General features: G+C 39.6%; 1 protein-coding gene across 1 annotated transcript in view; it reads left to right on the top strand.

Moving 5' to 3' along the window:
• Window positions 1–2847, top strand: part of prima1 (proline rich membrane anchor 1) — a 68003-nt gene extending 65156 nt beyond the window's left edge. Inside the window, exon 4 of the mRNA XM_060915766.1 lies at window positions 2047–2847. Within this exon, the coding sequence (XP_060771749.1) occupies window positions 2047–2149 (103 nt within the window). The 3' untranslated portion in view covers window positions 2150–2847. The remainder of the gene's footprint in view (window positions 1–2046) is intronic.
• Window positions 2848–13971: the final 11124 nt, after the last annotated feature.

Genomic DNA, 13971 nt, shown 5'->3' with positions numbered 1-13971 from the left:
GATGAAAGAAATAATACAGATAAAACTAAATCTTTGATGTGAATACTCTATTCAGAATTTGGCAACAATTCTGCAAATTTGTGGAAAAATGGCGGCTTGATCTGGGACATGATAAACGGTCGACTACATCGCATTCCCTTAAAAAGGTTGTAGTCCACTGAAAAGTCTACAGTTATTACTAATTGTATTTTAAGTTGTAACTTTATACACCTAAGGATTGGCGCGCTCACAGAATAATCATAACCGTAATAAAACATCACGCAAAATATTTCATCACTGTCGTAACTCCATTTTCCGCAAACCCAAAACCAATACGATCGTGTGTTTTGATCTAAACGGAAAGCCTCAGGGTCAAGGTCACGACCTCACCAAAAGTAATAACTTAAAATCACTACGCCGTATAAAAATTTAGTTATAAATCTGCAATTTTGTTTTTTAAAATGAAAGCTGAAAGTTAGGTATAGAATATGTTTCTTACAGAATATGTTATGATGGTAGCTGGTCTTGTATGAATTTCTGAGCTATAAAATGAGTTGTGGTCTATTTTTTACCGTAGCGTGTTATTTGTGTGCGGGGAAGGACACACATTAACAATTTGTATGTGTAGAATGGAATTTTCCACTCCAGCAGTTAGAAGTTGACCGTGCTTCCATTTGCGGTCTCTCTGTTACGCGGGTGATCTGTTCGGACGTTATCACTGAAAAGGTGAGTTTTGACAGTTTTATTTTGTTTTAGTCTTGCAGTATAAGGCAATAGAATGTTTCTTTTTCATCTTACTTTCATATTTCGTAGTGTTTGTGTATTTTTGGCCAATATTTTGCAACCATGGTCAATTTAGACCGAACTTTTGATAGAATCTACGGCCAGTCATTTTGCCCCGCCCCCGCCTCGTGCCCCGTCTGGTGCGGTAGTGATGTCCCGTTGCTCGCGCGCCGCATCAGAGACCCGCGCGACCTTCAGCCGGTACAGTCGCTGTTCTTTTACCACCGCCGTTATTCTCATCTTTCCGGTGTGTTCTTGATTTTTCCATTGTGTCCTATTTCGCCATATCAAATACCCAAACTCATCTCATCTCATCATCTGTAGCCGCTTTATCCTGTTCTACAGGGTCGCAGGCAAGCTGGAGCCTATCCCAGCTGACTACGGGTGAAAGGCGGGGTACACCCTGGACAAGTCGCCAGGTCATCACAGGGCTGACACATAGACACAGACAACCATTCACACTCACATTCACACCTACGCTCAATTTAGAGTCACCAGTTAACCTAACCTGCATGTCTTTGGACTGTGGGGGAAACCGGAGCACCCGGAGGAAACCCACGCGGACATGGGGAGAACATGCAAACTCCGCACAGAAAGGCCCTCGCCGGCCACGGGGCTCGAACCCGGACCTTCTTGCTGTGAGGCGACAGCGCTAACCACTACACCACCGTGACGCCCCCCTAAGCAATCAAAAAGAGTAAATTTATTCAATATTTTCACTCATCTGTGAAGGAAGGGCTTTAATTCTTCATGATGGAGTTATTTTATATGGAAATCAATTTTACAAAAGCATTTGAATTGCAATCAAAAAAAAAAATTCCACAGTGGAGGCCAGATAAAGCAAGATGCTATATTTATTCTTATTAAACATGACAAAAGAAACATTGAGTGTTGGGTAAATGCAAAAAAAATAGTAAAATTAGAAAATGTATTTTTTGACCATAATGTCCCAAATGAGAGAGCAGTTTCTGAGACAGACCCATATATATATATATATATATATATATATATATATATATATATATATATATATATATGTATTATTTACCTTCTGCTGAGTATACAGTATGTGAGATGTTTTACACCTCATTATATAAATACTGGAAAATAAAATTGTCTATGCTTTGACTTTAATGAGGGTCCAGATGTTGTGGCTGTACATTTTCAGATCTCTTCATACCACAGAATCTTTCTACAGTCTGGGTTTATCATGCTGAGATGGGAATGTGAAGATCTGGTGTTTTCGGGGGGGGTTAAACTCTAATAGCTTTCCATTGTGCGCAGGAAACCACTGCGGAAAGAGGAGAACGGCACCAGTCGAGGAGAATACGCCATGAGCTCTCGTTGCAAGCAGACGGCGGTGGAGACCAACAACACTGGAGTATAGCAGCCAGAGGAAAAACACTGACATTCTGTCATAAAGAGGAGCTTAAAGGGCTTCAGAGGTGAAGAAACAGTATTACAGGGAGGACTGATGGAGCTCTGAACCATTCGACGTCTTTACACTTCAATGACAATAAGTGCTGCTTTGTGATTGATATGTGACAGAATGAAAATGCAGAGAGGGCGCGTGAGGACGTGTGAAGGACATTTGAAGGACATGCTGAGCCTTGAGACTCATTGTTCTGTTGGACAGTGAAGCCGTTAGTCCTTTCACGAGATTTTAAACCAGTAAAACTCTGAACGCATGCACTTTCTACTGAACACTCCGACGTCTCTGGACGCCTCTCACCTCATTTCTCTCCCTGCAGTTTCCTCTCCTGTAAATAAAGTCGCCCGAATTGCCGTTTGAAGGTTTGAAGACCGGATGAAAGCTAAAGCAGGTCTTGATAATGAAACAGGTCACTTTTTTTTTTTTTTGTATGACTATGCAACTGGAAGGGATTTGAAACCTTAGTGGTGCATGTTCATGATATTAAAACACAATGTTAGCATAATCTGCTGCTAATCAGTCTGACGTTTGCTAACATACTCAAATCGTAAGGCTTTACGTGTGTAATGTAACTCACCGTGAAGCAATAAGCTGGAATACACGTCACATATATACATCAACACAAAGACTGTTATTTTATTACAGTAGTTCAGTAACCATGCATCATTAAGGAGGCCAAAAAGACAAAGTTGGTTTTTGGGTTTTTTTGTTTTTGTTTGTTTTTTCAGATTCAGATTACTATTGAGAAGACTTTTATTTAGTTTAGTTTAATTTTTGTTGTTTTTTACTGTTTGGTTGTTTGTCTTTGTATTAGTTTGTTTTGTTTGAAATTTTTTTTTAGTTGTTGATGTTTTGCACATCTCCGCGGTCTGAGTATTATTAAAAAGGCTTTTGTTTTAGTTTCGGTTTTTGGCGGGTTTGGTTGGGGTTTTTTTCTTTTGTATTTTTTGTTATTGTTGTTTTTCCATTCAACACAAATCTACAGTACCAGTCAAAAGTTTGGACACACCTTCTAGCTCAGTAATTTTTCTTTAGTTTTATGAATTAAAAGTCACTTCTTCATGTCTTAAAGTAATGATGGATGTCATTTCTCTTTACTTCGTTGTTCCGTTCTTGATATAATACAGTATGGATTACTACAGTTGTAAATGGAATAGGGGTGTTTACTTATAGTATATTTATTATTTACTATTTACTGTTTGATCTCAAATGCATTAAGAAGGCAAGAAACTCGTCTACTAATTAACTTTTTTAATTAACGAGGCACACCTGTTAATTGGAAAGCAGTCCAGGTGACAACCTCATGAAGCTGGTTAGGACAGTCATCAAGGGAAACGCTGGATACGCTGAAGAATCTAAAATATCAAACATTTTGGGTTTTTTAACACTTTTTTGTTTGTTTGTTTGTTTGTTTGTTTGTTTGTTTACCACATAATTCCAGATACGTTCCAGGTCTTATTACATAGTTTTGATGTCTTCAGTTTTGTAGAAAAAAGTAAAAATACAGAAAAACCTATCAATGAGTAGAGCAGGGGTGTACAAACTTTTGACTGGTACTGTACATTATATTATTTTCATCACATCGTAGACCCTGGAATTAGTATGAAGGAGGAAAATAATGTAGTTGGATATGTAATAATAATAATAATAATAATAATAATCTATGAGTATGGCATTGGGACAGTGCAAAGTGACACGCATTTAACATCATAAACAAAACAAACCCAAACCGATGGGTAAAAATACATTTTGTAAAATATAACAGAAAACTGCGTACTAATGAGGCCCAACATCTGATTATTTATAGCGTGATAACGAGGAAATATCGTCGTATGAAGGAACGCGTATGTTGACAGCGTCTCAGAATAACAGCAGAACATCGTGAAATTGTTGTTAAGTTGAAATACTGACAGAACGACCGACACTTTCACCGCCGCTGGATGTTTTCTGGTGAACTAATTTGCTCACGATGACAAATTTTTAAATTTCATTTCCACAGTCGTATGAATTCCCGCGAAAGCCGTACATCGTTTCCAATCGCTAAACCGAACCCTGTGTGTTTTATATCGAGCGATTTAACAGTCATCCCAGAGCAGGGATACGACCACTGGCACCCGGAACACGACAGATAAGCTACAGAGTACATTTTAATTCTTTGCTTGTTACAACTGAGTGCAAAAGTTTGTGCCCCTTTTGGTTTTTGGTTGAAAAACTGATCGCTGAAACTCAATTTGATCTTCAGTGAGTTTGGAGCTTTAATGGTGTGTTTGGATTGGAATTTATTTTCCGCACAGAAGTGTGGCTGAGTCGGTGAGAATCAGGAAAGTGGCTCCAACACAACACAACCAAGAAGAGAAAAAAAAAAACAATGACCTTTCTCAGAGATTATGATGGAGATAAACAGAATTCAGAATGTTGAGAGAGAGAGAGAGAGAGAGAGAGAGAGAGAGAGAGAATGATTATTCAGAAATGGTTGAAGAAGCACAAAGACAAACTAACTGAGAGAGTCACAAAAAAAAGAAAACTAAACTGTTTTAAGCTCACTCGGATATTTCATTTTGATTGTTTCACTGTTATTTAAAGCTAGTCGGCCTTTCAATTTCATGAAATCGGTGAAATTTATTTCCGTCTGAAATGTGGTGATTGTGATATATGTTTATTTCTGTAATATCTCACAAAATATCAGGCCATTCTGTTCTGTGGCTGGGAAGTTATTTAATTTGAGGGGATTAAAGCAAATAATGTGCATGAAATCGCTCGCTTGGCGCAGTCAAGCAGACAGAGGAAGTCCGTGTGCGCATGCGCAGGTTTACCTTCTTCTTCTTCTTTTGGGTTTTACGGCAGCTGGCATCCACAGTGTCGCATTACTGCCATCTACAGGTTTCCCTTTGAGCGTGCACTGACAGTTCCATCATTCTGTCGCTAAACGAACAGCTGATCACACCGAGGTGCTCGCTGAGCGCCCATATTTATTAGTTTGATATTTCCTGCGTTTCCTTTCCTTCATATATAATATAACGTCTTTTCCTCTTCTCGCTTTCTTTCCGTTACTGTAGTCGGTCTTTCACGTTTCATTCGCACACTCACGTCCTCCATTTTTCTCTCCTGTTTCAAATTTGTATCCCACAATGCCTTGCGCAAACGGGGAAAGCCCACCACGTGATGTCATGCATGATGTAGTATCTTGTATTGGGTCATGGTGAAGCAAGAAAAAATAGCAGAGAATTTAGAGCCACATGGAAATAAATTCATAAATTGCTCTATTTTTCAAAAACCTAATAAAATTGGAAGTCTGTGATTCGAATTCAGTAGCTTTCGGTCACTAAACAAAAATAATTGGGTGTCGGGAAACATGGGCGCCGCCAGGGGGGGAAAGGTTAGAACAATTCTAGGGGCCCAGCACTGCCATGGGGCCCTTTAAGGGGCTGATAATATGCTTTTAATGATTTTAATAAGACTTTTGAAATAACAACAATGCAATATTCCATCTGGTAAAATGAGCTAATTGAACAAGGTTGTCTATTTCTTGAGTTCTTCAACATATTGTCATTTAACCCTCCCCCTTTTGCGAAATGGTACGGTCCAGTTCTGGTAGAAGCGTGATGCGTTAAATCTGTGTGCTGATCAGTGCAACGCTACTTGCTGCTGTGTCGCGGTGCAGCAGCCAGCCAGCCAGCAGTGGAGTGCGTACAGTCTATGATCGCTAAATATGAAGAGTGGCTGTCAAAAACGTAAAGAAAGGCAGCTGAAAGCTGAGAGGGACCGGAGAGGCAGGCAACTGGTCACTCAGTTTTTCCCAAAGAAAGGTCGCTATCGCTCACATGTGTGTTCAAAATATTAGCGAATGGTAAATGAACAGTATGAACGTGGTTGGATTAGCCTATCAAGAGAACACTTTTACAGTTTGTACAGTGACTTTTTTTCCATTTTAATAACTGAACTGACTTGTGTGATAAACAAGATGAAATATTACGTTATGCTGGTGCTAATAACTAGTGCTAATAACCAGTTTCATAACTAATGGGGTGCCCTAAATATGCACAGATTCAGCCTCAGGGGGACCTCCGCCCTACCAAACCACTGAACCCCCCTTTGGAGAAGGAGGTAAGCAGCAATACAACCCATAAATGCTTTAGGATTGAAGTTTTTAATGAGCGAGTTGCCTAGTTATTAATCAAGGCAGAAAATTGTGATTACTGATGTTTTCTGGAACTCTCTGGCACTGAAGTAGCCTGTAAAGAATGTATATCTTATAAATCCATACAGATACAGTGATGCATGCAAGTTGTCAACACATGAACGAATGAACTCCATACTAAGTAGCCCAGTTTTGCACACTTGAATGAAGAAGAGTTCAAAGCAGTGTGTTAAATAATGTTGGTTATGTTTATTTACAGTCAACTCAATAATAACTGCTGCATCATTCACCATTTTATTTCCTTTTTTCTTTTTATGTATGGGCTTATATTGGCCTGAATTATCTCATCTCATCTCATCTCATTATCTGTAGCCGCTTTATCCTGTTCTACAGGGTCACAGGCAAGCTGGAGCCTATCCCAGCTGACTACGGGCGAAAGGCGGGGTTCACCCTGGACAAGTCGCCAGGTCATCACAGGGCTGACACATAGACACAGACAACCATTCACACTCACATTCACACCTACGCTCAATTTAGAGTCACCAGTTAACCTAACCAGCATGTCTTTGGACTGTGGGGGAAACCGGAGCACCCGGAGGAAACCCACGCGGACACGGGGAGAACATGCAAACTCCACACAGAAAGGCCCTCGCCGGCCACGGGGCTCGAACCCGGACCTTCTTGCTGTGAGGTGACAGCGCTAACCACTACACCACCATGCCGCCCCTGGCCTGAATTATGTCTGGGCTTATACTGCCATCTACTGGTCAAACAATATAAAAGTGTAAATTAGAAAACAAGGTCAAAAACTCCTGGTCCATGGAGGGGCAACCAATGGTCTAACTCTGCTTACGCTCAAACTTCTGTCTAGACACACTTTGCTTTGAACATATTCCCTTTTTGCAGAACAGTACACACAGCTTTCTACCTAACACATAACAATCCATGGGATTTCCATAGGTATTTTGATGCTGGGGGCGGCACAGTGGTGTAGTGGTTAGCGCTGTCGCCTCACAGCAAGAAGGTCCAGGTTCGAGCCCCGTGGCCGGCGAGGGCCTTTCTGTGCGGAGTTTGCATGTTCTCCCCGTGTCCGTGTGGGTTTCCTCCGGGTGCTCCGGTTTCCCCCACAGTCCAAAGACATGCAGGTTAGGTTAACTGGTGGCTCTAAATTGACCGTAGGTGTGAATGTGAGTGTGAATGGTTGTCTGTGTCTATGTGTCAGCCCTGTGATGACCTGGCGACTTGTCCAGGGTGTACCCCGCCTTTCGCCCGTAGTCAGCTGGGATAGGCTCCAGCTTGCCTGCGACCCTGTAGAACAGGATAAAGCGGCTACAGATAATGAGATGAGATTTTGATGCTGGGTAGAAAACTTTTTCTATGATTTATTAGCAGTCACATCACACATTTCACTCCCAATTGTCCTAGCACAAGAAGGCATGTGGCAAAATCTTGAATTTTCATTTGTGATTGTAAATGCACCAGAATTAGTCACTGACCAGTTTTCATCTAGTCCCTGGTAGGTTAATACATAAAATGTAATAACAAAGTCACAAACTCAAGGTCCATGGGCTATCAAAAGTCAAATAATGACAATAGTGCAATTGTGACAAGGGTGGGCAAAGTTGGGGGGCTCAAAATTCTAATCTTTCATGGGGCCCAAAATTTCTGGTGGCGCCCCTGTCGGGAAACATTTGAAAAATCTGAAAGGCAGTCTAGCTTTAAAAAAAAAAAATCAGATGCTGATCTTCTTTATTTGTTCCTTCAGCATGTTTCCCGATCAGGAAGCATCCCAAACCGTTTAAGAGGATAAGAACTCTGATCTACACAAAGAAATCCTTGAAAAACACTTTTTTTTTTAATTCAGAACATTTCTCTAAATGTTCAACGTTCCGCACACTTCCCTTCCTGAGTTAATGAGGACACTCTTCAGGGGGAAAAAAAGGTTACTCAAGCGTTCACTGTCTCCACCTGCGTCTCTTTAGTGAGTTACAGTAAATAAAATCCTCTATTCAGATTTAAATCTGAAGTGGGTGTGGCCTAAACCTTTAATTCAACATGAACCCTTAATAAGTCTTCAGTAAAGATGTATCAGAGACTGTTTTATTGACTCCTGTTCGAACAGCCTGTGATAGTTTGTTCCTTCTATTTTGCAAAATATAAACAAACAAGAATAAACGAATTTTAATGCCGTACGATTTTCCCAAATTTCCAATATAAACACATTCCTGCGCTTCAGCTTGGGAAAACATGGACGCCAAGAGTGAGGTCATATTTGTATTGTAACGAAGATCTACTGTACGTATAGGAGGTACTGTATTTCTGTGTGATTAATGATGAGAAATGGGTCGAATGTCTTGTTCTTGCTCTTTTCCGCTAAAAACGTTCACAATTTTCTTGTCTTGTTCGTAAAACTGAGCTGAAATCAACATTATGTTCTTGGCTGCAGGAGCGGAACCCAATGTGCTCTTCTGTTCTGCTGTTGCTTTTCTGCTGAGATGCTTTTCTGCTCACCACGGTTGTAAAGAGTGATTATATGAGTTATTATATCCTTCCTGGCCAAAAAGCTCGAACCACGAATCTGTACGTTTTCCTCTGACCTCTTTTATCAACAATGCTTTTTTGTTTTTCACACCATTCTGTGTAAACTCTAGAAGACTGTTGTGTGTGAAAACCCCAGAAAGGAGATCAGCTCTTTCTGAAATAATCAAACCAAAAATACTCATTTGGCTCAAACCAACACCCATGCCACAGTGAAAGAAAGTCACACTTCACACTTTTCCCATTCTGATGTTTGAACATTGTGAAAATTAATTAGCTGAAGCTCTTGATTTGTATCTGCGTGATTTGCATCAAGGGATCGGCTGATTAGAGAACTGCATCAAACACCAGGTGGATGGATGGGTGTTCCGAATAAAGTGGCCAGAAAGTGTACACCACCATGTTGTTGTGATGTACTGAGGTGTCAAGGGTGTGATCAACTATTATGTCGATCAATGTTTCCGACTGGGAATTGGCAGTTGAAAAAACGCTCCATTGTACTTTTCCGTGTAGAATGTTTGGTTTTTCCAAGTTTCGGGTCCAATGGATTGCAGCGTTATATGTCATCATTTTCAAATAAGGAAAAACAGTTTAGTAAACAATAAAATAAAAACTCAATAAGATATGAGACACTAGCTAACTCTCGAGCCTAGCTACCGAGTCACAAACTTTTTCCATTTCAGCTACATCAACAACCGAGCGCAAGAACAGAAAGCAAATGGATTACATCGAATTGTAAATTCCTGAGCAATTTATTTCTTCTGCTTTTTTCTTTTTACGTTTTTCACTAAAGGTATGAACGTCTAAAGAGCGCCACTTCTTCACGAGCTTCGATATTAATTACTGAATTTAGTTTCACAAATTTTGACACCACAAGAGGGCGCACTGTGACCGCCTGACAGGCAAAACTCTTCGCCAAAGTATTTACAGCATATTTATTATTTTTAAAAATCATGGCGCCCCCTGGTGGTCCAGAGGCCCTATAGGAAGAATCGGCTCTCCTGATGAGGCAGTTACTAAGGATGAAGGAATGAAGAAATGACGGAATAAATGCTGTAAATGCATCGTGCAGCGCCACACATTCATGCTAATGCTCATGCTAATTAATGCAAATTCTTAAAAATAAAAACACGCACAAATATTCCGCCTCCTACATTCCATTCGGACAAAGAAACGAATTAAACACGGCCTGATAGTATGGTGATGTTAAAAGTAAAAATAAATAATATCAGTCTTTATTTCACTCTGTGAATGTAAAATGAATATCCTTGCCTTAAATTGTGAAAATGAAATCAGATTTGTTTTAGTAATCATTTCAAAGAGCACAAACTTTTGCATTCAGTATTCCTGTGTGTATCTCCTCTCGATCACATTCATACCATTTCAGTTTGTTTGTTTTTTTCCTGATATCGTTGTTTATATTGCTCCTGCTGGATCTGAGTACATTTACAAATCCAAAGATGTGATGTAATGGTGGAGATGTGCCGCTCCTACACAGCAGTGAATCACTCGGCGGTTTAAAGTGAGTTGTTTATCCGATGTAAACGACCAGGCGTACACTCTCCCTCTCTGAACTCACTCCATCTCACACTCCATCATCCGCTCCGACCTACTGAACATAAACATGTATTATAGTGTATAAAATTACTCACTAATATTCTGCATGAATGTAAATATCAGTCTTTGCCTTCTGGACCATATCGTGGACGGAGCGAGAGAAGCTGATGTCTGTGAAGGATAAATATATCTTGATGTCGTATCTGAATCAGAACTGAATAAAGTGTTGTCGTTTGTCTGGAACGAGGCATTAATGTGTATCCATCGCATAACGAAATGTCCGACGTAATATATCCTGTGCATTGATATAACTCTGAAACATGCTAACGTTTTTTTAATTTTAAATAAAACTATTAAACTATTGAATCTCAAACTGTCTCTAATGTCGTTAATTTTTGTGATTAAAATGGAAGAGTGGGATTAAAATGGAATTATTATTATTATTATTATCATAGATTATATCTATATAAGCCTACAGTATGTCCCAGTCCACACAGTGTGGAACGCACAGGTTTACAGTGGTTTGTAGTCTCACTCTCAACACGATGCTCCCACCACCATGCTTCACTGTCGGGAAGGTCTTCTCAGGATGTTGGTTTTCTGACAAACGTAGCACTTTGTGTCAAGGCCAAACTGACATTTTTCTACATTTATTGAGTCCTCAAAGTGTCTTTTAGTAAACTCCGAGCAGGATTTCGTGTTCCTGTCCAGCTGTGTGACGTATCCGAGTTACTCCGTGTTTGTCCTGCGAACAGCTGTCTCTCAGAGTTTACCCTTGGCCTCTCGGTTGTTTCTCGGACTCATCTCTTTTTTACCCGGTCACTGACATTTCTTGCACGGCCTCCTCTGGACAGAGTCATGGTTGTGCCAGATTCTTTTAATTTTTTAGCAATGGATTTATCATCACTCTGTTCAGAGTTTCTTAAAAACCGAAACCCTGATTGGTACTTTTCTCGAACTTTGTCCCACATTTGTTTCGATCCTTGTTCTTCGTGATGCTGTGCGTTTAGGTGTTTAGGTCTCTTCCGTCTGAGTCACAAACTCTGGGTTCTTAGAGGAATACAAACACTTTAACTTCACACAGAAGTAATGTAAGCTCCATTCAACTAACTACACCACTTCTGATGGCGACTGAACTAATTTATGGGTTTCACACCAACAAGAGTGAATATTTACACGATTTTTTCAATCTGTAAATAATTTTGCAAGCTTTGAAGAGTCCATTTCAGCTCCAAGTTATGACACTACAAAATGGGGGAAAGTGTGAATTTTATTCTTCCTGTTGGATTTATAGCTCATATTTTTGTTCCTGTGGCACTAATTTAAAGCATTCGTTGTATTTATGTATTTAAAAATAAATACTAGTGCGTCAGCTACAATTGTCGACAGTCCATAATTATCGACACCTTTTCAGATTTACCAATAAAAACAATTTTACAAAGCTGAGTTTCAGTTCCAACAGTTATTATTGGTTAATTAATCAACCGGAAGACCCGCCTCGCCCTTTGATCTTGTCGTCTGATGACGCAGCTCGTTACCTGAGATGGAATTTTTTCAGCACGATCAGCAATTTTTTGGAAAACCCGGACATTATCATCGCAGGTAAGCATGGTGGAAAGATCATGGACATGTTTTTACTGATCAAATTCACCGATATTTCATGATCTCCTCGTCGAAACCTACTTTGTTTCTCACTCTTTCATTCGACAGCCGCCATTTTGTATCTAAACGCGCGTTTGAGAAGTCACTCACGTGAGGTGTCGATAATAGTGATCGCTTTCCACTAACGGTGTCCACCATTATCGACACCCTGTGGGATTAAGCGACATTTACAACTGTTATGGATCGATCTTTGTGTAACATTGCTGAAGTAGAACAATGAAGTACTTTAAAAAAATAAAAGTGCTGTGATTTATAATAATTTTTTTTCTGATTCATAACAGAATGGAATGTTTATAGAGTATTTGGAATCCGATTGCAATAAATAAAATTAAATTCCTAGCATATAAAAAATTACATGCTTGAAATATTCAGATTTTTCTATTCCGTTCAGAAAATATATATATTTATTTTGCAGTTTGTTGTAAATCTCTACCACATATTACAATATCAGGAGACATTTTATATTTGGGTTCGAGGAATGATATGCGACCTTTGACCTGGATGTTCATGTGGTTACAATCTCGATTTCCTGTTGACATTTATTGGTAAATGACAAAACTAGAAATTAATACAAACAACAACGAATGATGAACAAAATGTGATCTACGAAAATACTGAGAAAGCGGAACAAAAAGATTTTCTGACGCAGGTTAAACATTATCAGTTCATTTGTTTACAAACATTAGAATTACTTCCTCATTTACGTAAACACCGACATCCGTATATTTATATAAAAGATATTTTGGACTAAATATAAGTCTATGGAAAACACATTTTAAATAAAAAAAACTATGTTTTGCTAACTTAATACCACATACCCATTTTTTTAAAATAAATAATCATCTGGATGTCGATAACTGTGGACAAAGGTGTTGATAATTGTGGAACGGTGTCACGTGATCTGATAATCAGGAATCAACTCATTTTTTTTCCAGTGGAAGTTTGAGTAATTATTCATGCACAATTTACACATTGAAAGTATTTTCTACTTTTGCAACGGCCAAAAGATCGTTAAGGTGTCGATAATTGTAGCCACCGGTCTAATTAATAAATACAAATTATTTATAAAAGTTGTATTTTATAAATACATAAAATTCCCAAAAATATTACAAATGAGAGTTTTGAGAAGGTCAGAGCATGGAGACAGTTATAAAGGTAAGTCATGGATCTGTAGCGCCAGCAATCAGAGTTCATGGCAGCCTCCAAACATGGCCGCCACAGACTACAACTCCCAAACACCTCATGGCTCTCCCTGTCTGGAATTCTAATCATCACTGCACCTACTCATCATGAACTACAAGTACTTAAGGATTCTAGCTCTGATCCATCAGTCAGTGTGTTTACATGCACATCCAAATCGAGCTACTGTCGGTAATCGAGCTAAGGGTCCCAGCAGGGGTGCCAGAGAAATCCAATCCTACATGCGCACAAGGAAATCGAGCTATTGTGTGAGGTACACTGTGCACCCGAGCCACAGGTGGCGCTACACGCCCCATCGTGTTGGTACACTTCCGGTTGTCGTCATGAAGAAGAGCTATTCAAGAGTATAAACAAAGTTATCAGTTCCGTGTCACTTCCGGAAGGGGCAGTGCTGAAGTAAGTAGCTCGACTAAGTAGCTCGATAGGGTTTACATGCACTAAGTAGCTCGGCTACAATCGCATAATCTAGGTCGTGTAGCTTGATTACGAGAAATCCAGTTCGGTTCGATTTCAGCCAAGCTAAGGTGTTTCCATGGCATTTAGAACTTCGATTTCAGTCGAGCAACAGCAGAAATTCAATTTTCTTTATGTGCATGTAAACGCACTGAAAGAAGCATCACTCAGCGTGTCCCTACCTGATCGTACCAAGCCATTTGTTTCCTGAAATTGACTCTCTGTGACT

The sequence above is a fragment of the Neoarius graeffei genome, chromosome 3, assembly GCF_027579695.1.
Source record: "Neoarius graeffei isolate fNeoGra1 chromosome 3, fNeoGra1.pri, whole genome shotgun sequence".
In the NCBI taxonomy this organism is placed as follows: Eukaryota; Metazoa; Chordata; class Actinopteri; order Siluriformes; family Ariidae; genus Neoarius; species Neoarius graeffei.
The sequence above is the reverse complement of the archived record's forward strand: the minus strand, read 5'-3'. Positions and strand labels throughout refer to the sequence as shown.